The sequence below is a fragment of the Staurois parvus genome, unplaced genomic scaffold (assembly GCF_062004578.1).
Source record: "Staurois parvus isolate SC_StPar_1 unplaced genomic scaffold, SC_StPar_1.0 ptg001291l, whole genome shotgun sequence".
Classification (NCBI taxonomy): Eukaryota; Metazoa; Chordata; class Amphibia; order Anura; family Ranidae; genus Staurois; species Staurois parvus.
The window spans coordinates 559,323-583,457 of NW_028319087.1; the positions used below are offsets into that span (position 1 = coordinate 559,323).

General features: G+C 41.9%; 1 protein-coding gene across 4 annotated transcripts in view; it reads right to left on the reverse strand.

Annotated features, from left to right (window-relative positions):
• Positions 1 to 24,135, reverse strand: part of IFT56 (intraflagellar transport 56) — a 555,685-nt gene that overhangs the window by 251,850 nt on the left and 279,700 nt on the right. For all 4 annotated transcript variants that reach the window (XM_089660945.1, XM_089660944.1, XM_089660942.1 and 1 more), the window contains one exon: positions 19,439 to 19,494. In XM_089660945.1, coding sequence (XP_089517071.1) covers positions 19,439 to 19,494 — 56 coding nt within the window. The remainder of the gene's footprint in view (positions 1 to 19,438; positions 19,495 to 24,135) is intronic.

The following is a 24,135-nucleotide window of genomic DNA, read 5'->3' on the forward strand; positions in this document are numbered from 1 at the left end:
AACCCACAAACTTTTGCTTAACTTAGCAGATGGAACAAAAATCTTCAAACTTTTGGTTGATAACCAAACGCCACCCACATGAAAGGTAGGAAGTGATCTGCGATGTCTGTTGGCAGCCTTTTTGTAGTATTCCTGAGCTTCCCTCAAAGTCACAATTAATTTCTCCTGAACTTCCTGGAATCTAGTCAGAATGTTGGTAACAGCAGGAATTGGAGTTATGATAGGGAGATTCGGAATAAAAACTGGATGATGTCCTGTGCTTACATAGAAGGACTTTGAGAAGTGGAGCTATGTTTAGAATTGTTAGATGCAAACTCTGCAGTAGGAAGATAGTCCACCCAATTGTCCTGAAGATAACTGACAAAGCATCGAAGATACTCCAGAGTTTGATTGGTGCTCTCTGTCTGACCTTTTGACCAGGGATGAAAAGCAGAGGACAGATTAATTGTAAAACCTAATGCTGAGCAAGAGCTTTTTCAGAATTTTAAAGTAAACTGCACCCCTCTGTCTGACACTACATCATCAGGGATTCCATGTAGTTTAAAGACTTCTCGAACCATGAGTTCCGCAGTGGTTCCTATGGTTTTGACAGAACAGGCAGTGGCTGAAGCAACCCCAAAGAAGAAGCTCGGGTATTATTGCGTGCACAGATCAGACACAGGTCACATAGTGTTTGACAACCAGGCATCCAAAAGAAATGATAAAAGTTCTTCTGCCTTAGAAACCACAAAATGCCCAGCAAGTTTGAAATCATGAACCAACATGAGGGATTCAACCCAAGTAAATTCAGGTATGTAGAGTTTATGCCATTGAATCCGAAAGCAGTTCTTATAAGCCTGGTTAATGTCCTTAGGTAGATGATTAAGAAGTGGGTCATTATACCCCTCCATGAAAAGATTAAAAAATGCCTTAGAACTTGTGGCCCCTAGAAAGTTCTTCTGAGGCAGGATCGAGCGACAGAGTTGTTTTCCTGAAGAGTCCCAGACATCAACCATGAAAAGGCATAAGCCTTACCATTTCATCAATCCAGGTTGATACAAGACAATAAAATTAAACATGGAAAAGAGCACTAGAAGTCTAGAAGACAATCTCTCAGCAGAAAGAATGAGTTCTAGATTTATATGATCAGTGAGAACAGTCGAAGGATGCTTAGACCCTTCCAGCAGATGCCTCCATTTGGAAAAGGCTTCTTTAACCACATGCCGCCCAGCCACTGTAGAAATACGGCGGCAGGGCGGCACAGCTGGCCAAAACCACGTTTTAAAACGTGTGTTTTTAAAACAGGTAGGGGGCGTGCGCGAGGCGCGCCGCCGCTCTACCTGTCCCACCAATCACAGCCGCGGATGTCAGTCGCCAGGTCACAGCCGGTCGTTATCGTCTATGTCCCAGCGATCGGCCGCAATCGCTGACAGAGAGCACAGCTGCAGTAGCTGTGCTTTCTGTCAGTTCCCTGACAGCTCTAGGACACGCTGATCGGGACAGAAGAGTTTCTCTCTCCCGATCAGCTGTGTTCCCTGCAGTACACCCCTCCGCCCCCTAGTAAAACACTCCCCTCACACAGTTAACCCTTTCCCTGAATAATAAACTTAACCCCTTCCTCCCCAGTGCTATTAGTACAGTGTCAGTGTTTTTTTTTTGCATTTTGCACTGATCACTGTATTGGTGTCACTGGGGATGTCAGTGACCCCAAGTCAGTACCCCCCAATGTCAGAATGTCCGCCGCAGTCCCGCCATAAGTCGCTGATCGTCGCCATAAGTCGCTGATCGTCTACATTATTAGTATGAAAAAAACTAAAAATCCCAGTATCTTTCCTGCCATTTGTAAACGCTATAACTTTCACATAAACCAATTAATTTTCACGTATTGGTTTTTTTTTAGCAAAGACATGTCGCAGAATGCATTTTGGCAGAAATTTATGACTAAATTTGATTTTTACATTTTTTTTTACTGGACATGTTTTATAGCAAAAAGTCTAAAATATTGTTTTTTTTTCTCAAAATTGTCAGCCTTTTTTTTTATAGCGCAAAAAATAAAAACCGTACAGGCGATCAAATACCACCAAAAGAAAGCTCAATTTGTGGAAAAAAAAAGGATGTAAATTTCATTTATGTACCATTTTGCATGACTGCGCAATTGTCCGTTAAACTAGCGCAGCGCTGTATAGCAAAAAAATGACGTAAATTGCAGTATCTATACCACAGTTTGTAGACGCTTTAACTTTCACACAAAGCAATCAATATACACTTATTGGGATTTTTTTTACCAAAAACATGTAGCAGAATACATTTCGGTCTAAATTTATAACTAACTTTGAGTTTATTATATATTTTTTATAGCTGAAAGTAAAAAATATCGTTTTTCTTCAAAATTTTTGGCCTTTTTTTGTTTATAGAGTGAAAAATAAAAAGCACACAGGTGATCAAATACCACCGAAAGAAAGCTCTATTTGTGTGAAAAAAAGGACGTAAATTTTGTTGGGGTGCAGCATTGCATGACCGCGCAATTATCAGTTGAATTACTGCAGCGCCGAGTAGCAAAAAGAGGCCTGGTCATTAAGGGGGGTAAATCCTCTGGAGGTCAAGTGGTTAATTGCCAGCAACTCCTTATTTCCAATGTCATAATTATTTTCAGTGAGGAAAATATGCACAAGGATGAAGCTGCATCTTTTCTCCGCTTCGCTGCGAAAAGATAGCTTCCAAGGCAGAGTCTGAGGTATCCACTTCCACAATAAAAAGGTAGTTCAGGATCAATATGTACCAATATTGGTGCAGAAGTTAAGAGAGTCTTTAGCTTACTAAAAGCAGTCTGTGCTTCAGATGACCATACAAAGGGCACTTCTTTCTTTGTCAGCTGTGTAATTGGTGGAACTTAGAGAAGTTCCTTATGAACTTCCTGTAGAAGTTGGCAAATCCAACAAATCGTGGTATTTCATTAATGTTTCCAGGGACAGGCCAATCCACCAATACCTTGATCTTCTCGAATCCATGCTCACTCCTTCTGCAGAAATAATATATCCCAAGAACTGGACCTGCGTTTGTTCAAACTCGCAATTCTCCAGTTTGATGTAAAGTTGGTTCTTCCTTAATCTTTCGAAGACAGTGCAGACATGCCTGTAATACTCCTCCAGGTTACCCGAAAAGGTGAGAATACGATCCAGGTATGCAATAACAAACTGGTCCAACAGATCCTGAAAAAAAGGTGAGAATACTATCCAGGTATGCAATAACAAACTGGTCCAACAGATGCCTGTGATACTCCTCCAGGTTACCCGAAAAGGTGAGATCCTGAAAAACATCATTGATGAAATATTGAAAAGTCGCGGGAGAATTGCAAAGGACTCAAAATGCCCATAACTGCACAAAATCACATATATATACGTGATTTTGCATCCCCGGGTAGAGGGCGCTCGATAGTCGCGTGCGCCCTACCCCCGTCACCATTCGCGGTCGCGGATGTCAATCACCGGGTCCCACCTGGTGATTACCTACAATCACCGACGGGGAGGAAGACTGGTTTGGTTTGTTTACAAACAGTCTTCCTCCCTGTCAGCTAGGGCACACTGCTTGGGATGGCTGTGCACAGCACAGCCATCCCAATCAGTGTGCTTACAGTAAAGTACCCCGCCCTCTAGTAAAACATTACCTACACACAGTTAACCCTTTGATCGCCCCTCATCCCTTCCTGCCCAGTGTCATTAGTACAGTGTCAGTGCTGTTTTTTTAGCATTGATCACTGTATTGGTGTCACTGGGGATGTTAATGACACCAAGTTAGTTCCCCCAGTGTCAGAATGCCCGCCGTAGTCCCGCTAAAAGTCGCTGATCGCCACCATTACTAGTAGGAAAAAAAAAAACCCAGTATCTATACCGCCATTTGTAAACGCTATAACTATCACATAAACCAATTAATTTACACGTTAGGATTTTTTTTTAGCAAAGACATGTCGCAGAATACATTTTGGCCTAAATTTATGACGAAATTAGATTTTTTAAAATTTTTTACTGAACATGTTTAATAGCAAAAAGTGAAAAATATTGTTTTTTTGACAAAATTGTTGGGTTGTTTTTTGCTTATAGAGCAAAAAATTAAAAACGCACAGGCAATCAAATACCACCGAAAGAAAGCTCAATTCGTGGGAAAAAAGGACGTAAATTTCATCTGGGAGCGGCGTGGCATGACCGAGCAATTGTCAGTTAAAGTAACACAGCGCTGTAACGCACAAAAAGGCCTGGTCAGGAAGGGGGGTAAATCCTCTGGAGGGAAAGTAGTTTGGGCAAGTTTGGATTGCACATTTCCAAGGTGACTTATATAATTCACACTTTTGGATATTTTTCATTTTGTGGTCTTTTCACTGGACTTTTGGTTTAATATTTTTTGCACTTTAATAGTAATTTAAAATTGAACATTTTGAGCAATTCATCATATACCATATTAATGCATTTATAATTTAGTATTATTTTGTACGTTACGTAATTCACCTAGGCAAACACAACAGGGAGTGGAGAGAGAGAATTAAAAAAAGGGTATGTAGAAATCTAAAAAAAAAAAAAGTTTTTATTATCCATTAGTGTTATAGAAGGGGGAAAGGATTCCACCAGCAGCAACATTAAAAATAGACTGAAGTTCCACTTTGGGTGGTAGAGGCATACGTATCCAGCAATTGTCTCTGCAGAGTATGGATTCCTCCTGTTGCCCCTTTACCACACTTTCCGGTCCAGAAAACTTGATAGATAACAACAAACTTTTGCAGGTCTGAAATTTGCTGCCTGAAAGGAGCCACAGCATTTGCTATAGCAGCCTGCATGTTTAGGCCAGATTTTTCTGTCACGGTCAAGTGTCAGGGCTCAGAGACCAGTAGCTACAGCAGCAGATAGGTATACCAACAGGTCACCCTGGCAGATGACACATGCTCACCTGTCTAAGCAATAACCGGTATTCCCCAGAGCTCCTGATGGTGGAGATGAGTTTTACTGCATGTTAGTACCAGGTCGTAGTACTCAGCATCACACCACCAGGGGGAGAGCAAGCCAGGGTCCAGTAGCAGATATAGCAGGTAGGGATAAAACGGAAGCACAGTCAGTAAACAAGCCAAAGGTCAGTAGCAAGTGGTTGCAGGTTGGAATCAGGCAGAAGCGTAGTCGAGGAACAAGCCAAAGGTCGGTAATGAGTGGTGGCAAAGGTACAGAATGGAGCAGGATAGACAAGAGCGAGATATTGGCATATAGGAAGTGCAGAGACATAGCTTAAATCAGAAAGTTCATGGGAGGAGCAAAGGGTTCAAGCTTCACGACAAACCAGGTCAAGGCAGAATCATTCAAGGACTTTTGCAGGGAGCTGTCCACCATTCCAGGTGGCTCAGCGAGAAGAGACATTGCCAGAGGTCCCAGATTTGATCCAAGGCCCCGATACATCCCAAAGTATTTGCTGAGAGGCATGTTGAGTGCATGGAAGATTTAATTTTTGTAAACTACAAAAAAAGATTTTTTTTTTTTGTTGTTTACAAAATTGTTGCTTTATTTAGATATTTCTCACACATGCCACGGGCATACATGGAATTAGACCACTGCATTCTTTTACTTCTCCTGAGTATGGGGATACCACATGTGACAGACTTTTTGGCAGCATAGCCATGTACAGGACCTCAAAATCCCATGACCACCTTCAGGCTTTCAAGGGGTATATTTCTTCATGTCGCTGGGGCAGCACAATGGCTAAATGGTTAGCTCCGGTTTCCTCCCACACTCCAAAGACATGCTGGTAGGTTAATTGGATCCTGTCTAAATTGGCCCTAGTATGTGTAAATATATATATATATATATATATATATATCTGTGTAAATTGACAGCGCTACATAAGTTCCTGTAATAATTAATAAGTAAATGTTGCTTCCTTGCTACATATCACAATTTCGGAAGCCCTGAAACGACAGGATAGTAAAAACACCCCCTCAAATGACCCTTGTAATTCCACATTTACCCATGGCATGTGTGAGAAATATTTAATTAAAGTGACAACTTAATGTAAAAAAAAATATTTTTTAGTCAATTTCCAAATGGACTCAACATGCGGTTATAATAAAAAAAAGTAACAATATAACAATAACTCAATAAAACAAACATTTTTAAAAACTTTGAGGGATATGCAAATCATATTGCCCACGACTTGCAGTGTTTTTCGTTTACATTTAGCCCTGCTGCAGGCAAGCAGCAGAGTTTACTTTTTTTTTGCCCCTTAATGGAGTGGACACCGATGTAGCAGGAAAATATGTACTGCTCCCCTGGTGCAGGAAGTCCCCTCTCCGATGGCTTCTCAATAGCCTTGCGGCTCTCTCAGCACATCCACTCTGCTCCCAGGCACTGGGCAGCTGGTACTAGAGGAGGCGGAGCATACACAGTGCTCCCTGTAATAGGCGGGACAACACATGGCCCTGAGACCTATCACTTCTTCTGCCATCATCTATCCCGCCCTTCTCTGTGTTAGTCCCACCCCCTGCATCAGCGCCTATAGCCAGAGATGGATCGATAGCTAGCCAGATGATGGCACTAAGATCGTGGGCGTAGCTAGGGATCTCCAGCACGATGCCGAGCGCTATATGAAGTTGTAATTTGTAAGATGCAGCGGAAGCAGTGTCCTGGCTCCTGGCTCCACGCCTGTCTATTTCTTCAGACCTCAGGGTGGTGGGGCCCCACACGAACACTGATAGTCTAGCTTGCACAGGACAGGGGAGACCATGACAGCTTGAGGGAGGGATGGATCTGAGCTCAGCCTCTTCTATCAGCACAGAACAAGCTGGCTGCTTAATGTATATAAAGAAAAGCAGTATAAACTGACACTGCATAGAGCAGTATACTTCACATGGCTACCCTGAGCTTGCACCACAAATACTGACGTCTAAAACGTTCGAGTATAGACACGTCCCTCCTTGCAAGCAGCTCCAGTGCCGTCATTGCTCCATGAGACCCATAGTGTGTGGTGTGGAGAGCATCTGACAGTGTCTGCTGTGTGCTGGTTTTTTTTTCTTCTAGTCCTTAAAGTAGAACTAAAAACATTGTTTTTTCCCATTTTGGATAGAGTAATGGAGGGTTATAATCCCAGTCAGGTTTTTATTGCCATCTGTTTTCCACTGGGGAGATTGCCCTTCACTTCTTGTCCCATAGTTAAACAGGAAGTGAGAGGAAAGCCCTCCAAAGAGATGAAATCCCTATTGACCACCAGAACTACAGTTGCAAGAAAAAGTATGTGAACCCCTTGTGATTACGTGGAGTTTTGCATGAATTGGGCATAAAATGTGCTCTGAACATCATCTAAGTCACAACAATAGAAGAACACAGTCTGCTGAACATAATACTACACAAACATTAGATGATGCCATGGTTTAATTGCACATAACATGTAAACATTCACAGTGCAGGGAGGAAAAAGTATGTGAGGCCCTAGCTTAATGACTTCTCCCAGAGCTAATTGGAGCCAGGAGTGAGCCAACCTTGACTCCAATCAGTGTGATGATATTGGATGTGTTGCTGACAGCTGTCCTGCCCTTAAAAAACACACACCTGTTTTGGGTTTACTGGTTTCAAGAAGCACTGTCTGATGTGAACCATGCCTCGCAAAAAAGAACTCTCAGAAGACCTACGATCAAGAATTGTTGACTTGCATGAAGCTGGAAAGGGTTACAAAAGTATCTCCAAAAGCCTTGATGTTCATGTGTCCATAGTAAGACAGACTGTCCACAAATGGAGAAAGTTTAGCACTGTTGCTACTCTCCCTAGGCGTGGTCGTCCTGTAAAAATGACTGCAAGAGCACAGCGCAGAATGCTGCATGAGGTAAAGAAGAATCCCAGAGTGTCAGCTAAAGACCTACAGAAATCTCTGGCACATGCTAACATTTTTGTTGACACATCTACAATAAGGAAAACATTAAACAAGAATGGAGTACATGGGAGGACACCACGGAGGAAGCCATTGCTGTCCAAAAAGAATATTGCAGCATGTTTGAAGTTTGCAAAAGAGCACCTGGATGTTCCACAGCACTGCTGGCAAAATATACTGTGGACAGATGAAACCAAGATTGAGTTGTTTGGGAAGAACACACAACACTATGTGTGGAGAAAAAAAGGCACAGCACACCAACACCAAAACCTCATCCCCACTGTAAAACATGGCGGAGGGAGCATCATGGTTTGGGGCTGCTTTGCTGCCTCAGGGCCTGGACGGATTGTTGTCATTGATGGGAAAATGAATTCCAGAGTTTATCAAGACATTTTGCAGGAAAACGTACGACCATCTGTCCGCCAACTGAAGCTCTGCAGAGGATGGGTGATGCAACAGGACAATGACACAAAGCATACAAGTAATTCAACAAAACAATGGCTGCAACAGCACAGAATACGCCTTCTGGAGTGGCCCAGTCACACCAGACATCCCAAGAATATTGCTACACTGAAACAGTTTTGTAAAGGGGAGTGGTCCAAAATTACTCCAGATCGTTGTGCAGGTCTGATCTGCAACTACAGGAAACGTTTGGTTGAGGTTATTGCTGCCAAAGGAGGGTCAACCAGTTATTAAGTCCAAAGGTTCACATACTTTTTCCTCCCTGCACTGTGAATGTTTACATGTTATGTGCAACTAAACCATGGCAACATCTAATGTTTGTGTAGTATTATGTTCAGCAGACTGTGTTCTTCTATTGTTGTGACTTAGATGAGGTTCAGAGCACATTTTATGCCCAATTCATGCAAAACTCCACGTAATCCCAAGGGGTTCACATACTTTTTCTTGCAACTGTAGTAACCTCATTGTAAGATTTCCTCTCTATTCCTCTTCTGGTGAAAACCAAAAAAGTTTGGGATTTACTTTCACCCTCTCTAATTGCCCTGTTGACCAATATCAACAGGAACGAATCTCCCTAAAGGCGACACAGACAGCAATAAAAAACTGACAGGGGTTCTAATTACTCTCTGCTTCATCCAAAAGTAAAAAACGTTTGCCTCTGGTTATATTTTATTCACTACAGGTCTTTGAGTATACTAGTTGCTCCCTAGTTCAGAAGGGGGGCCAAGGTGCTGAGGAGTTGTCCCTAATTACACATAGAAGGGCACAGGGGTAAAAAAAACTCTGATAATACTGAGATAAGGTGGAACAAGAATATCCGGTGTAACTTGAAGATCTGTATCCCCTGCAACAACTGAGCATGTGCCTGAATCAGGAAAAACAAGTGAGTGCCGAGCTAAGTAACTTAAAGCCTTACATTTTGGACTACAACACCGGCACTTTAATGGTCGGGATTCAAAAGCTCGGGCACCATGACAGCCGTTCGGGGAAACAGACACTTGTCATCATTAACAGTGCCGATCTCCAAGGATACAGGGGGGGGATACAGGATTTCACAGCAACTGTAGAACCCCATGCCTGTGTTGTAGCCCGGCTTGCAAGGAGTTAAGTGACTTCAGGTACCTCTATAGCTTTAGCTTCGCACTCGGCTTATTTTCCCTGCTTCAGGCACATGGGCAGTTAATGCAGGGAATATCTTCATGCTACACCTGAGCATGATTTGGCTGCTCAGCATGCGCTTGTACTGAGCACCCAAATGCTTCCGTAGAAATAGACAGACAAATAGATTGTCATGAGGGACAAGTAGACTGGGACCCTGGTTTATTCCCTTGGACAAGTATTTTTGTAAAACATTTCCACACCCCTGGTTTTTTATTTTTTTAACTTTCTTTTTGGAAGAGAACCATAAACTTGCCAGCCTTGGAATTTAGGGTCTCTCAAAATGTGATTGTCAGGGCTCTGTCCACAGCAGAGGTACTCGGAGACCTGGCATTCCTGCCAGTACCTTGCATAGCCGCAGAAATACAAGCTGGCAAAAATCTATGCGCATTGGGACACGGACGCGAGCCGGAAAACGCACGCGCACTGGTGCATATTTTCGCCTGCATTAGCTCAGTTTAGAGCCAGACGGCTTTCATAAGGAAGCCCATCACTCCCTCAAATTGCTGGTTGATCTCTGGCTCCCCAGTACCTTTGTTTGTGTTCCCTTGTGTGACGGGAGTGACTTTTGGGGGTGGGGGGACTGCTTGGTCAGCTCATGTTCCCCTCATTATGTTTAACCCACCCTGTGCCTGTTAAGAGGTACAGGGTGTAAATGTGAATGTCCCAGTCTTGTGTATAGTGTGTGTTCCTTTGTCCCTGCCATATGGTTGCCTATTGTTCTATGCCATGTGCTACCCCCCATTGCTCTGTGTCTTGCCATGTATTCCTGCATTGTCTACTGCCATGTGGCTATTCCTTTGTGCTAGGCCACATGGCTGTCCATTGTTTGTTTGCCATGTGCTTCATCCCATTGTTCTGTGTCTTGGGTTGGTTGGAGTAGTTCCCTGTAGCCCTTCCCACTGATAGGGCGGGCTGATGATGTATTTCCTGTTCCTGGTTGTGTTTCCCTGCCCTCTGTATATATCCTGTGTGTTGAGTTAAAATAAACAGAGTTGGCTTCCTGTTTAAGAAGAGCTGGGTGCTGTCTATTTCCTGAGGGATTTCAAGGCTGTGGTCCATGGATGGTGTTCGGACAGGGGAAGCTGTGGTATAACGGAAAAACTCAGTGCGGTCTGGGATCCAGTTCCATTACACCTTGCTACTGTGATCTCCTGTTACTGATTTAGCTTGTTCATGGACCTGTCTTCTCTGCCTGACTCCTGATCTGACCTCGGCTTGGCTAACGGATATTCTCACCTGCTCTCCTGATCTGACCTCGGCTTGGCTAATAGATATTCTCACTCGCTCTCATGATCTGACCTCGGCTTGGGTAATAGATATTCTCACTCGCTCTCCTGTGTATGACCATGGCTATCCTATTGACTACGTCTGCTCCAATCTCCACCTGGCATCTGACCTTGGCTTTGAACCAGCTACTCTGTGGTCCTCTGCTACCCTGAAGGCCTGCATACCTCTCACGGGCGCCACCTGTCTCCAGACACCATTCCAGTGCATCAGCTGTGCTCCTGGGTGTACCTCTGACAAGCACTCCTACAGGTGACCTGTGCTACTTTGGGCCTGACTCCTTCTGTCCCATATCCAGGGGAGCCTGGAACTTATCCGCAAGGGAAGCCCTCGCTCCATTGGCCTCTAGCAACAGGTACGTGATCGCATCAGGATAAAAATCAAAATCCTTTTAATAAATCAGTGATATCAAATGCAGCGCTAAGGAAGTAGTAAACTAATATATATATATATATATAAAACTCGCTTCAAATGGTAGAGCTTTTTTAAAGCACACAGCAACTCGCTTTCTTTATAAGGTCTTTTTAGCCCACTTTTATTTAAAGAAAAAGTTCCATAAAGCTTCCCACGCAGGGATATCTACCAACAAACAAATATTCAGCCTCCTGGCTTGTACACACAATTTTCCTCTGGCCTTCCACTTCAGGCTTACGTCCGTCTCCTGCAGACTCTTTCTAAATGGCTTTTTTGCACACAGCGAGCCTCTAGCCTCTAGTAACAAAAGTATAACACAATAAATGCACTGTGGAGCACTAAACTTGATGGTGATAACGTCCAAATATGACGTGTAAAATACAGTATAAAGTGCAGTAGTGACAAATGAATAAATATATAAATATAAAGTCCAAATGTGTAATGACCAAATCAAATCGATATAAAGTGAATTCCGTGACTCCAGTGACTGGAAGCTAATGTACAGTGCGGATCAAAAGTTTGGGCACCCCAGCTAAAAATTTGTATTAATGTGCATAAAGAAGCCAAGGAAAGATGGAAAAATCTCCAAAAGGCATCAAATTACAGATTAGACATTCTTATAATATGTCAACAAAAATTAGATTTTATTTCCATCATTTACACTTTCAAAATAACAGAAAACAAAAAAATGGCGTCTGCAAAAGTTTGGGCACCCTGCAGAATTTATAGCATGCACTGCCCCCTGAGACCTGCCAGTGTCATGGATTGTTCTCAATCATTGTCTGGGAAGACCAGGTGATGTCAATCTCAAAGGTTTTAAATGCCCAGACTCATCTGACCTTGCCCCAACAATCAGCACCATGGGTTCTTCTAAGCAGTTGTAAAATATTTAAAATATCTTGCGAGCCAGATAGTAGACAAAAACTCCTTATTAATACACTCTAATATTGGATCGCAAACCTCTAGCACATAACTACCAATGTGATAAACCGCAAAAATAAAATAATTAGTGTTGCGCTCCCAAACCTCAAATCAATATATTGTTATTTAAATTTGATCTCTATTATAAGGATCACAGTAATTAAGAATGATGTGTGTAAGTAAACATAAATACTAATACACTTATAATTTAAATTAGTACAAATAAATAATGTGCATAACAAATAAAAAATAAAAACTATAAAATAAAAATAAAAAATATTCTAAAAAATAAAAATAAATATAAAGAAAGTGTCCCAAAAAGTGACTTTGTGCTGGAAAATCTTCAATCTACAAAGATTATAAATTTTATAAATCGGTGACTGCTTGTGAATCCTCCCTCAAGTGAAGATGTGCGCTCACCTCATAAGAAGCCTGCAATTAGGCTATATAAGCTTGTGGTTCACCTCCTTTGGAACCTGCTTGTTTAGAACTCCTGCTTTAAGATATCCATGGTATGCGACATATGCTATAGGATGAATCTCCTCTCCAGAGGGTGCAATTCCTCTATATTTTCATCTCCATGCGATTCTCCACATACAAAAAAGATCTCGACATGGTGCTTTATCTTTTATATAAGTATGACTTTAATTTGCTTGGGATATAGCACTCACATATAAAGTGTGCGGATAGTGGTAGCACAGATACAATCCCAAACCGCCGCTGATTGTCGGAGCTGTGTACTTGTGGTCCGGCAAACTGACTCCCTCCGAGTGACGTTACAGTCGGGTGGGACTGTAACGTCACTCGGAGGGAGTCAGTTTGCCGGACCACAAGTACACAGCTCCGACAATCAGCGGCGGTTTGGGATTGTATCTGTGCTACCACTATCCGCACACTTTATATGTGAGTGCTATATCCCAAGCAAATTAAAGTCATACTTATATAAAAGATAAAGCACCATGTCGAGATCTTTTTTGTATGTGGAGAATCGCATGGAGATGAAAATATAGAGGAATTGCACCCTCTGGAGAGGAGATTCATCCTATAGCATATGTCGCATACCATGGATATCTTAAAGCAGGAGTTCTAAACAAGCAGGTTCCAAAGGAGGTGAACCACAAGCTTATATAGCCTAATTGCAGGCTTCTTATGAGGTGAGCGCACATCTTCACTTGAGGGAGGATTCACAAGCAGTCACCGATTTATAAAATTTATAATCTTTGTAGATTGAAGATTTTCCAGCACAAAGTCACTTTTTGGGACACTTTCTTTATATTTATTTTTATTTTTTAGAATATTTTTTATTTTTATTTTTATTTTATAGTTTTTATTTTTTATTTGTTATGCACATTATTTATTTGTACTAATTTAAATTATAAGTGTATTAGTATTTATGTTTACTTACACACATCATTCTTAATTACTGTGATCCTTATAATAGAGATCAAATTTAAATAACAATATATTGATTTGAGGTTTGGGAGCGCAACACTAATTATTTTATTCTTCTAAGCAGTTGTCTAGAAAACTGAAACTGAAAATAGTTGACGCTCACAAAGCTGGAGAAGGCTATAAGAAGATAGCAAAGCGTTTTCAGATGTCAATATCCTCTGTTCGGAATGAAATTAAGAAATGGCAGTCATCAGGAACAGTGGAAGTTAAAGCAACATCTGGAAGACCAAGAAAATATCAGACAGAACAGCTCGCAGGATTGTGAGAAAAACAATTCAAAACCCAAGTTTGACTGCACGATCCCTCCAGAAAGATCTGGCAGACACTGGAGTTCTGTGGACCGATGAGGTTAAAATTGAACTTTTTGGCCGGAATGAGCAAAGGTACGTTTGGAGAAGAAGGGGCACAGATTTAATGAAAAGAACCTCTGTCCTACTGTTAAGCATGGGGTTGGATCAATCATGCTTTGGGGCTGTGTTGCAGCCAGTGGCACAGGGAACATCTCACGAGTAGAAGGAAAAATGGATTCAATAAAATTTCAGCAAATTTTGGATGGTAACTTGATGCCATCTGTGAAAAAGCTGAAGTTAAAGAGAGGATGGCTTCTACAAATGGATAATGATCCTAAACACACCTCGAAATCCACGGGGGATTACATCAAGAGGCGTAAACTGAAGGTTTTGCCATGGCCTTCACAATCTCCTGACCTCAACATAATTGAAAATCTATGGATAGACCTTAAAAGAGCAGTGCGTGACAGACAGCCCAGAAATCTCAAAGAACTGGAAGACTTTTGTAAGGAAGAATGGGCAAAGATACCTCAAACAAGAATTGAAAGACTCTTGGCTGGCTACAAAAAGCGTTTACAAGCTGTGATACTTGCCAAAGGGGGCAGTACAAGATATTAACTCTGCAGGGTGCCCAAACTTTTGCAGACGCCATTTTTTTGTTTTCTGTTATTTTGAAAGTGTAAATGATGGAAATAAAATCTAACTTTTGTTGACATATTATAAGAATGTCTAATCTGTAATTTGATGCCTTTTGGAGATTTTTCCATCTTTCCTTGGCTTCTTTATGCACATTAATACAAATTTTAAGCTGGGGTGCCCAAACTTTCGATCCCCACTGTATATTGCACTAACCAGAAGTGCAATAAAAAGGCGCATTTGAGTATATTAAACCACTCCTGGTCATCTGGATCCAAATAGATATCTTAGAGGATCGTCTGGCACACGTCAGCACATCAGGTGATCAGCAGACTTCACTCTCCGGTTCCAGAGACATCACATCCGGTGGTATGGACCAGTCATGGGCATAGAGTAATAATCGCAGGAATCCACCTTAGGGGCTCGTTAAAAAACGAGCCAGAGAAAAAATCTCGAATAGTGCAGTATTTTATTGAATAGTATGGCAAAATAGTGAACAGAAAGTATTTGCACTCACATTTGGCATGAATACTTAATAATACTTAATGAATAATTCCTGCAATTATCACTTTATGCCCATGACTGGTCCATAACATCGGATGTGATGTCCCTGGAACCGGAGAGTGAAGTCTGCTGATCATGTGATGTGCTGACGTGTGCCAGATGATCCTCTAAGACAGGGGTGGGCAACTGTGGCCCTCCAGCTGTTGTAGAACTACAAGTTCCATGAGGCATTGCAAAACTGACAGTTACAAGCATGACTCCCAAAGGCAGAGGCATGATGGGACTTGTAGTTCATCAACAGCTGGAGGGCCACAGTTGCCCACCCCTGCTCTAAGATATCCATTCGGATCCAGATGACCAGGAGTAGTTTAATATAATCAAATGCACAATTTTATTGCGCTTCTGGTTATGCAATATACATTAGCTTCTAGTCACCGGAGTCACGGAATTCACTTTATATCGATTTGATTTGATCATTATACATTTGAACTTTATATTTATATATTTATTCATTTGTCACAACTGCACTTTACACTGTATTTTACACGTCATATTTGGACGTTATCACCATCATCAAGTTTAGTGCTCCACAGCGCATTTATTGTGTTATACTTTTATTACAGTATATATATATATATTTATTGATTATTAATTAGTTTAGTACTTCCTTAGCGCTGCATTTGATATCACGCGATAGTATCAGCCAGCCATTATGTCTGAAGCCGAGAGAGGTGCTTCCGCATTAGAAGCCCTGTGTCAACAGATGACGGCTCTTACACAAGCAGTTAAAGATCTGCAGGAAGGATACTTTCAGCTAAAAGGACATCTCCACTCCCTCACTACTTCTGTGACTTCTGCAGACCAAAATCCTTTTGCTAGTTCTACCCCTATAGCTGCACCTGCCAGTTCGCCTCCTGCTGCTACACCTGCTGTGGTGCTACCACCCCCAGAGCCTAGGGTCCCCACTCCTGAACAATTCTCAGGGGACCGGTGTAAATTCAGGGCCTTTAAAAATGCTTGTGAACTTTACTTTTCTCTGCAACCAAGGACTTTTTCACTTGAGGCTGTCAAAGTGGGGTTCATTATCTCCCTCTTGTCTCATGAACCTCAATCATGGGCACACAGCCTACTGGAACAAAAGAACCCAGCATTTAACTCTGTGACCACATTTTTTGAAGCCATGGCTGCCCTCTATGATGATACCCAGAAGACCTCCACTGCCGAATCCGCCCTTCATGCTGTACAACAAGGCCGGCAGCCTGTGGAGGATAACATTGTGGAATTCCGAAAATGGTCAGCTGATACCGGTTGGAACGACGCAGCTTTAAAATACCAGTTCCGTCTAGGCCTGTGCGAATCCCTCAAGGATAAGTTAGCCAGGGTTGAAATTCCCTCCACCCTGGAGAATCTTCTTCAGCTCTCTACCCAGTTGGATCGTCAACTATGGGAAGGACGATCTGAACATACCCAGACTTTTCAACCCACGTGGGTCCTGCCGAAAACTCCAGGATCAGCGGCTCCTGCCCGTTCCTCAGCCCACCAACACACTTCTGAAGTGGAACCAATGCAAATTGGCCTTCTTCGACCTGCTCTAACTCCAGACAAGGCAATCTATGCCTTTACTGTGGGGCTATGGGCCACTTCTTGAGCAACTGCCCAGTGCGACTAAGTAAGTCAAGCCAGCCCCATCCTTCGTATCTCCAGTTATCCGGAGCTTTAACCACCCGTGTCATTCTCCCCATATTATTGCAGGTGGCTGGAAGGGAAGTCAAGCTGCGGGCAATCGTTGACTCAGGAGCCTGTAGCTGTTTCTTGGGCATCAACCTTGCCAAGGACTTATGTATTCCTCTTCATCCAAAGAAACAAAGACTTGATATACTACTAGCTGATGGCACTACTCCTAGCTCAGGACCTGTTACTCAGGAAACCATCCCCATCCTAGCAACAACTGACTCCGGCCACCAGGAGTTCATTTATTTTGTTTTGACGTCATCAGGTCACCCATGTTTCCAGTCATCCTAGGAATACCTTGGTTGCAAGTTCACAACCCACAAATCAACTGGCCCAAAAGAGAAGTCACCTTTCCATCTAGCTACTGCCTTCAGCACTGTGGCGCCTCCACGCCCACAAATTTCCCCGTGTGCCTCCCTGTTCAACCTACATCAGATTCCAGTCAATCTGTTCCCCCTACCTACCGTGACTTTCTTAATGCATTCGACAAGAAAAAGGCCTACACATTGCCACCTCACCGTTCTTATGACTGCCCAACTGAACTGCTTCCAGGGGCAGAAATACCTATTTTCCCATTGTCCGAACTTGAGCTGGAAGCCCTCTGGCAATACATAAATGAGAACCTAGCCAAATGATTCATCCGCCCCTCTTTCTCACCTGTCGGGGCAGGTATTTTCTTTGTTGAAAAAAAAGATTAGTCTCTGAGACCTTGCATTGACTAGAGAACTCAACAAAATTACCATCAAGAATTGGTATCCACTTCCTCTTGTTCCCGAGTTATTTCAGAGGTTTCAGAAAGCCCGAGTATTCACTATATTGGGCTTATGGGGGACCTACAATTTAGTCCACATTAGGGAAGGCTAAGAGTGGAAAACCGCCTTCAGAACACACTTCGGACACTTTGAGTACCTTGTGATGCCGTTTGGACTATGCAATGCCCCTGCAATGTTTCAACACTTTGTAAATGATATTTCCAGGGAATGTAGAGTTATTCACCCTTAGGACAAGGGGGCACTCTTTATGTCTGGAGGAAAAGAGATTTAATCTCCAAATACGGAAAGGTTTCTTCACAGTAAGAGCTGTGAAAATGTGGAATAGACTCCCTCAAGACTTGGTTCTGGCCAGCTCAGTGGATTGCTTTAAAAAAGGCCTGGATTCTTTCCAAGATACACATAATATAAGTGGATACTAACATTTATAGGTATCCTTCTTTGGGGATCAGAAAGGAATTTTTTCCCCTGCAGGAGCAAATTGGATCATACTTTGCTGGGGTTTTTTTTGCCTTCCTCTGTATCAACTGTGGGTGTAGGATTATAACTTTTTTTTTTTTGGTTGAACTGGCAGGTCTTTTTTTAACCAGACTAACTATGTAACATATAGCCTGTGGCCCTTTCACAGAGCTTACAGATTTTGACCCCAGATCTGACATGCTTGCTGGGGAGATACTGTTTGAATACAAACCAGCCAGTGAAATGTTCAAGGGACTCATCTATGCAGATGTTTTGTTGGGGTGTATGCCCCTAATTTATGAGGGGTCGAATTTTGTGCAGTCGATCTGATGAATCGGGTCTGTGGACCAATATCACCGCAATTCATTCTTTACTGTAATGTCCATGTTACGGGTTAGGCCCAAAAAATCTTAAATTTGGGTTGGCAGCGATATACTGCTCAGCATAAAGATCATTTTAGTCCACAATCAATTGATACAGATCTCCTGTGAAAAACAGCTAAACAAAAATCAAAGACCGTTATTAAATTTGCTGTGTCTGGGACCTCTTCTCCATCATCTGAGCTCCCTGTCAGGATGCTGCTACTTTCTACAGGTTCGTATTCTGAGCAGGATTCTGACGAAACCCCTTCACTCTCATCTGTCATGCTCAGAATCCTGTAGGTTTCTTCACTAGTGTATCTTTTTTGGGATATTTTGGGCACTACATTTACAGGTACCTAGAACGACTATGGGATAAGGAGCTTCCGGCTGTCCAGGACTGCTTGCGTGCTAGAAATAAAATTCACCTGCTAGTGCTAGTAGAGATCAAGCCTGATCCTCATAACACTGCAGTTTTGTGCACCATGTATCAGAGGTGGACACAAATTATAGTTACACTGCATTTCATTGGGGTAAACACAAGTGCTGGTAGCAAACGGGGCTAATCCTGCTAACACTGTTTTAGGGACACTACTTTGTTGAGGACACTAGTATAGTTCTATTTGTGATCAAGATACTGATCCGTTCAGACACTATAAAAGTAATACAGAGAGCGGTAAAGTGGCAGGCAACTGCAATTTGGTGTTATCTGATGCTACCTGTGAGGGACACTGGCTGACGCTATGTAAGGTCGTTAGTGACATTAATACAGTGATCAATAAATAAAATGCTGTACACTGTACTAAGGACACTGTGACAGAGCACTCAAAGGGTTAACTGGAGGGTGATCAAGGGGTTAAAAATGCCTAACTAGGTGTGTGTGGTTGTTACTCACAGAGGTCTGGCTTCTACTTGCTTTGCAACCGAAAGGGCTCCGAGAGGTCTAATGTGTTTTCAAAGTGTTCCTTTAAATTTTTTTGAGAAGTGTATATTTTAGCTTGTAGAGAAGTGGGAAAAAAACAGCAAATTCAAAAAAGGTGAATTAATGTCAGGTTAAATACATACAGTAGATAACTCAAGATCACACACAATCATTAATGACCATAAAGTAAAAATGAATATGTACCTGTGGAGTAGATGGTTCTAGGTCTTTAATCAAGTTAAATGCTTCTTGCACATCATCTATAGTTAAAAAGGAAAAAAATATTTAAATTGTAATTATTAACTGTAATAGTAATTAAAGTAATCCTAAAGTCTTGTTTTTTTTCTTAAAAATAAACATGTTATACTTACCTGCTCTGTGCAGTGGTTTTGCACAGAGTAGCCCAGATCCTCCTCTTCTCGGGCTCTCTGCTGCCGCTCCTGGTCCCTCCCTCCTGTCAGGTGCCCCCATAGCAAACAGCTTGCTATGGGGGCACCCTAGCAAGCACGCTCCCGAGCCACTGCTTTGCGTGTCCAATCACACACAGATACATGAAGGTAAAAAACCTTGAGACTTTAGAGCCATTTTAATTGCAATTAATAAATGTAAGACACAACTTTTCACTTTGTAATTAAATATTACATTAGATTATAATACTCATACCACTTATAGTTTATAACTTTGCGTAGAACTGTAAAGTGTATTTATGCAGGACTGGATGTCAAAAAACAGGCAGTAGGCACTTAAGGAAGTACTGAATGCTGAAGAGCGTTACAAAGGCTTCAGCACTGGAAAGTTGGGAAAGTAGAAGACATGGGCCACTGGAGAAGAATAGGTCTTCTACTGCAGATATCCTTCATTTGGATTTTATTTTTAGGTGAGTAAAGAAGTCATGTTAGAAAAAAAAAATAAAAAAAGGGGCACATTTGTAAAGCACAGCTATTTTCTTTACAAATGTACTTAGCACTTTGCCAAGACCCATTCAAATAAAAGAATCTGAGTGTGTGTTATGTGAGAACATGCATTGCCTACATAGTTTCAAACACCAGTGGAGAAAAAAAACCACCACCACCCTAATTTTCCTGCCTAAGCTGGTCCACACCAGATGCAATCCAATGTGTTTTTTTTCTGCATCAAAAATGCATGCAGAGTGTTTTCCATGTATTCCAATGGCCCTAGTTCACACCAGTACAGTCAGTTCCAGTCAAATTCTAGCGCAGAAAGAAGTAGAACATGCTGCATTTTATCTGTGCAGAACTGTACTGAAACAGAGCAAAACACATCAAAAACGCACCAGAACTGAGTGAGGTGTGAACTGTAAGCACAAACGCATCTGGAACGTGTCCGGAGTGCGCTTGCGTGGTGTAAACTGGCCCTGAAAACATAAAATATATTCAGAAAATATATGGGATAAAAGCATCTGAAACAGAATTTATATGCAGAAAATGGTTACCAAAATAAATGAGATCTTCATGAGACCCGATCACTTACTCAATAGAGTAAGAGTAAATACTATAGCATACCCTGCTTTCTTCCTGCGTGTCAGAACCATCTCATCTTCCGGGAGTGTCTAATTATTATTTGCTAGCTAACTCCTGAGTCCCTAAAAGGGGAAGATTATTATTATTAATATACAGGATTTATATAGCGCCAACAGTTTGCTCAGCGCTTTACAATATAACGGGAGACAATACAGAAACAATACTGTTCAATACAAGAGGGTTAGGAAGGCCCTGCGCCTTGGAGCTTACAATCTAAAACATTATAAAGTGTTAGTTGAGTGACAACTCTGAGTCTGCCGACCACACATCCAAGATGGTGATGTCCAGCAGCAGTCTCAGGGTCTTTGGATGTTAACACAAGGGAGGCCATTTTACAGGCCACTCCATGTAGATAACATGCCTGAAATATGTTAAGTGCACATACAATATTATAAGAAAATTGTTGTGGAAATGAATGGTTTGGTGACAGGGACTCTTTAATGACTGGCATAGTACCACTGGATTGGCATAAGGCCAATGTGGTACCTATATTTAAAAAGGGATCATAGTCTTCACCAAGTAACTATTAACCTGTTAGTTTAACTTCTATATTTGGGAAGTTACTGGGGAGTTTATTAAAAGACCACACAGATGAGTTCCTGCTGGAAAAAAAAAATGAAGCAACAAACAGCATGGATTCATGAAAGACAGAAGTTTTCAAACAAATCTGATTTCTTTTTATGAGGAGGTAAGAAAGACCTTAGACAGAGGGGTGGCTCTGGATACTATATAATTGGATTTTGTAAAGGCGTTTGACACAGTTCCCCACACACGGCTAATGTGTAAGGTAAAGTCTACAGGCTTGGAAAAATCAGTTTGAAAATGGATAGAAAACTGGCTAAAAGACCGTATTCAGAGAGTAGTGGTTAATGATTCATAGTTTGAATGGTCTAGGGTTGTTAGTGGTGTACCTAAAGGTTCAGTGTTGGGAACCTTACTTTTTAATATACACTATATTGCCAAAAGTATTGGGATGCCTGCTTTAACACACACATGAACGTTAGTGGCATCTCAATCTTAGTCCATAGGGTTCAATATTGAGTTGGCCCACCCTTTGCAGCTATAACAGCTGCAACTCTAATAGGAAGGCTGTCCACAACATTTAGGAGAGTGTGTCTATGGGAATGTTTGACCATTCTTCCAGAAGCGCATTTGTGAGATCAGGCACTGATGCCGGATGAGAAGGCCTAGCCCACAGTCCCGCTCTAATTCATCTCAAAGGTGTTCTATCAGGTTGAGGTCAGAACTGTGCAGGCCAGTCAAGTTCCTCCACCCCAAACTTGCTCATCTATGACTTTATGGACCTTGCTTTGTGCACTAGTGCGCAGTCATGTTGGAACAGGAAGGGGCCATCCCCAAACTGTTCCCACAAAGTTGGAAGCATGAAATTGTCCAAAATGTCTTGGTATGCTGACACCTTAAGAGTTCCCACTGGAACTAAGGAACCAAGCCCAACCCCTGAAAAACATCCCCCCCATACACTTGGCACAATGCAGTCAGGCAAGTGCCACTCTCCTGGCAACCGCAAAACCCAGACACGTCCATCAGATTGCCTGAAAAGTGTGATTCATCACTCCAGAGAACATGTCTCCACTGCTCTAGAGTCCAGTGGCAGCGTGCTTTACACCACTGCATCCGACGCTTTGCATTGCACTTGGTGATGTAAGGCTTGGATGCAGCTGCTTGGCCATGGAAACCCATTCCATGAAGCTCTCTACACACTTGTGCTAATCTGAAGGCCACTTGAAGTTTGGATGCCTTTAGCTAATGACTTTGCAGACAGTTGGCAACTTCTGCGCACTGTGAGCTTCAACATGTGCTGACCCTGCTCTGTCATTTTTTGTAGCTGTTGTTGTTCCCAGTTGCTTCCACTTTGTTATAATACCACTAACAGTCGACCGTGAAATATTTAGTAGCAAGAAAATTTCACGGATAGACTTATTGCACAGGTTGCAACCTATCACAGTTCCACGCTTAAATTCATTGAGCTCCTAAGAGTGACCCATTATTTCACAAATAATGAATTTATAGTTTGTAGAAGCGGTTTGCATGCCTAGGTATTTGAATTTATACACCTGTGGCCATGGAAGTGATTGGAACACTTGAATCCAATGATTTGGTGGGGTGTCCCAATACTTTTGGCAATATAGCGTAGTTTTGGACTAGAAGTACCATTTCAGTGTTTGCAGACGACACCAAGCTATGCAGTGGAATAACGTCCTTACAGGGTTCTCCAACTTACAAACAAACCTCAATGCACTGTTTAATTGGGCAACTGAGTTTAACCCCTTGACGCCGACGGCACACAAATATGCGGCCTCACGGAACTGGGCTTTTTTCTGTGGGGCCGCATATTTACATACCTGTCTTTGTGCTGGGAGCGCGCCGCACAGAGACCGCGGTGTCACTGAGAGCCCCGGGTCCCGTTCTAACAATCTAAAAAAAAAAAAGATAAATATTAAAAAATAAAAGAAAAAATAAAGAAAAATACCTAGATCAAGGTTTGATCTAGTTCAATACCAGTGTTAGTGTTTGGGTCAAGGTCAAAGGTCAGGATTTAAAAAAAAAAAATGGTATCAGAGTCAGTTAGCGTTAATGTCAGTGTATTTTAGGTAAAAAAAAAAAAGACAAAAACAAAATGCGCACTATTGTTTCTGGGCTGTACTACTGGTACAAACAACAAATAACATGCATATATATGGTATCGTTGCAATCAAGAGATGGAGAATTTATTTTGGGTTGTTCTATAGAGGTAGGTCATGGTCGTAACAAGAAACACACAGCTAAATAAAAAAAATAAACGATTTTTTTTTACTATTTTGGGCCAGTTTTCCTTTGATAATAGAAAAAAAAATTAAGAGCTATCGATTACCATTTACCACCAAATGAAAGCCCAGTTTGTCCTGAAAAAAACAAGGTATAATCCACCTGGATGTACAAAGTAGTTGTGATGATATGTACGGTTTTAGTAAAACATGTCAACTTTGCAGAATTGTGCTTAGGCATTTAGATTTGTTTTACCCTTAGGCGTGAAGGGGTTAATGTTGATAAATATAAATGTTATACACTTGGGGCTAAGAATATGTATGCATCATACATACTAGGGGGAGTAGAACTGGGGGAATCAATGATGAAGAAGGATCTGTGTGTTTTGGTAGATCATAAGCTTAATAATGCCACGCAATGCCAAGCTGCGGTTTCTAAAAAGCGCAAAATCCTCTCTTGCATTAAAAGATGCATAGACTCCAGAGAGAGATAGATATCATTTTACCCCTGTCCAAATCATTAGTAAAACCTGATCTGGAATATGCAGTTCAGTTTTTGGCACCAATTCACAAAAAAGCATATCGGGGAACTGGA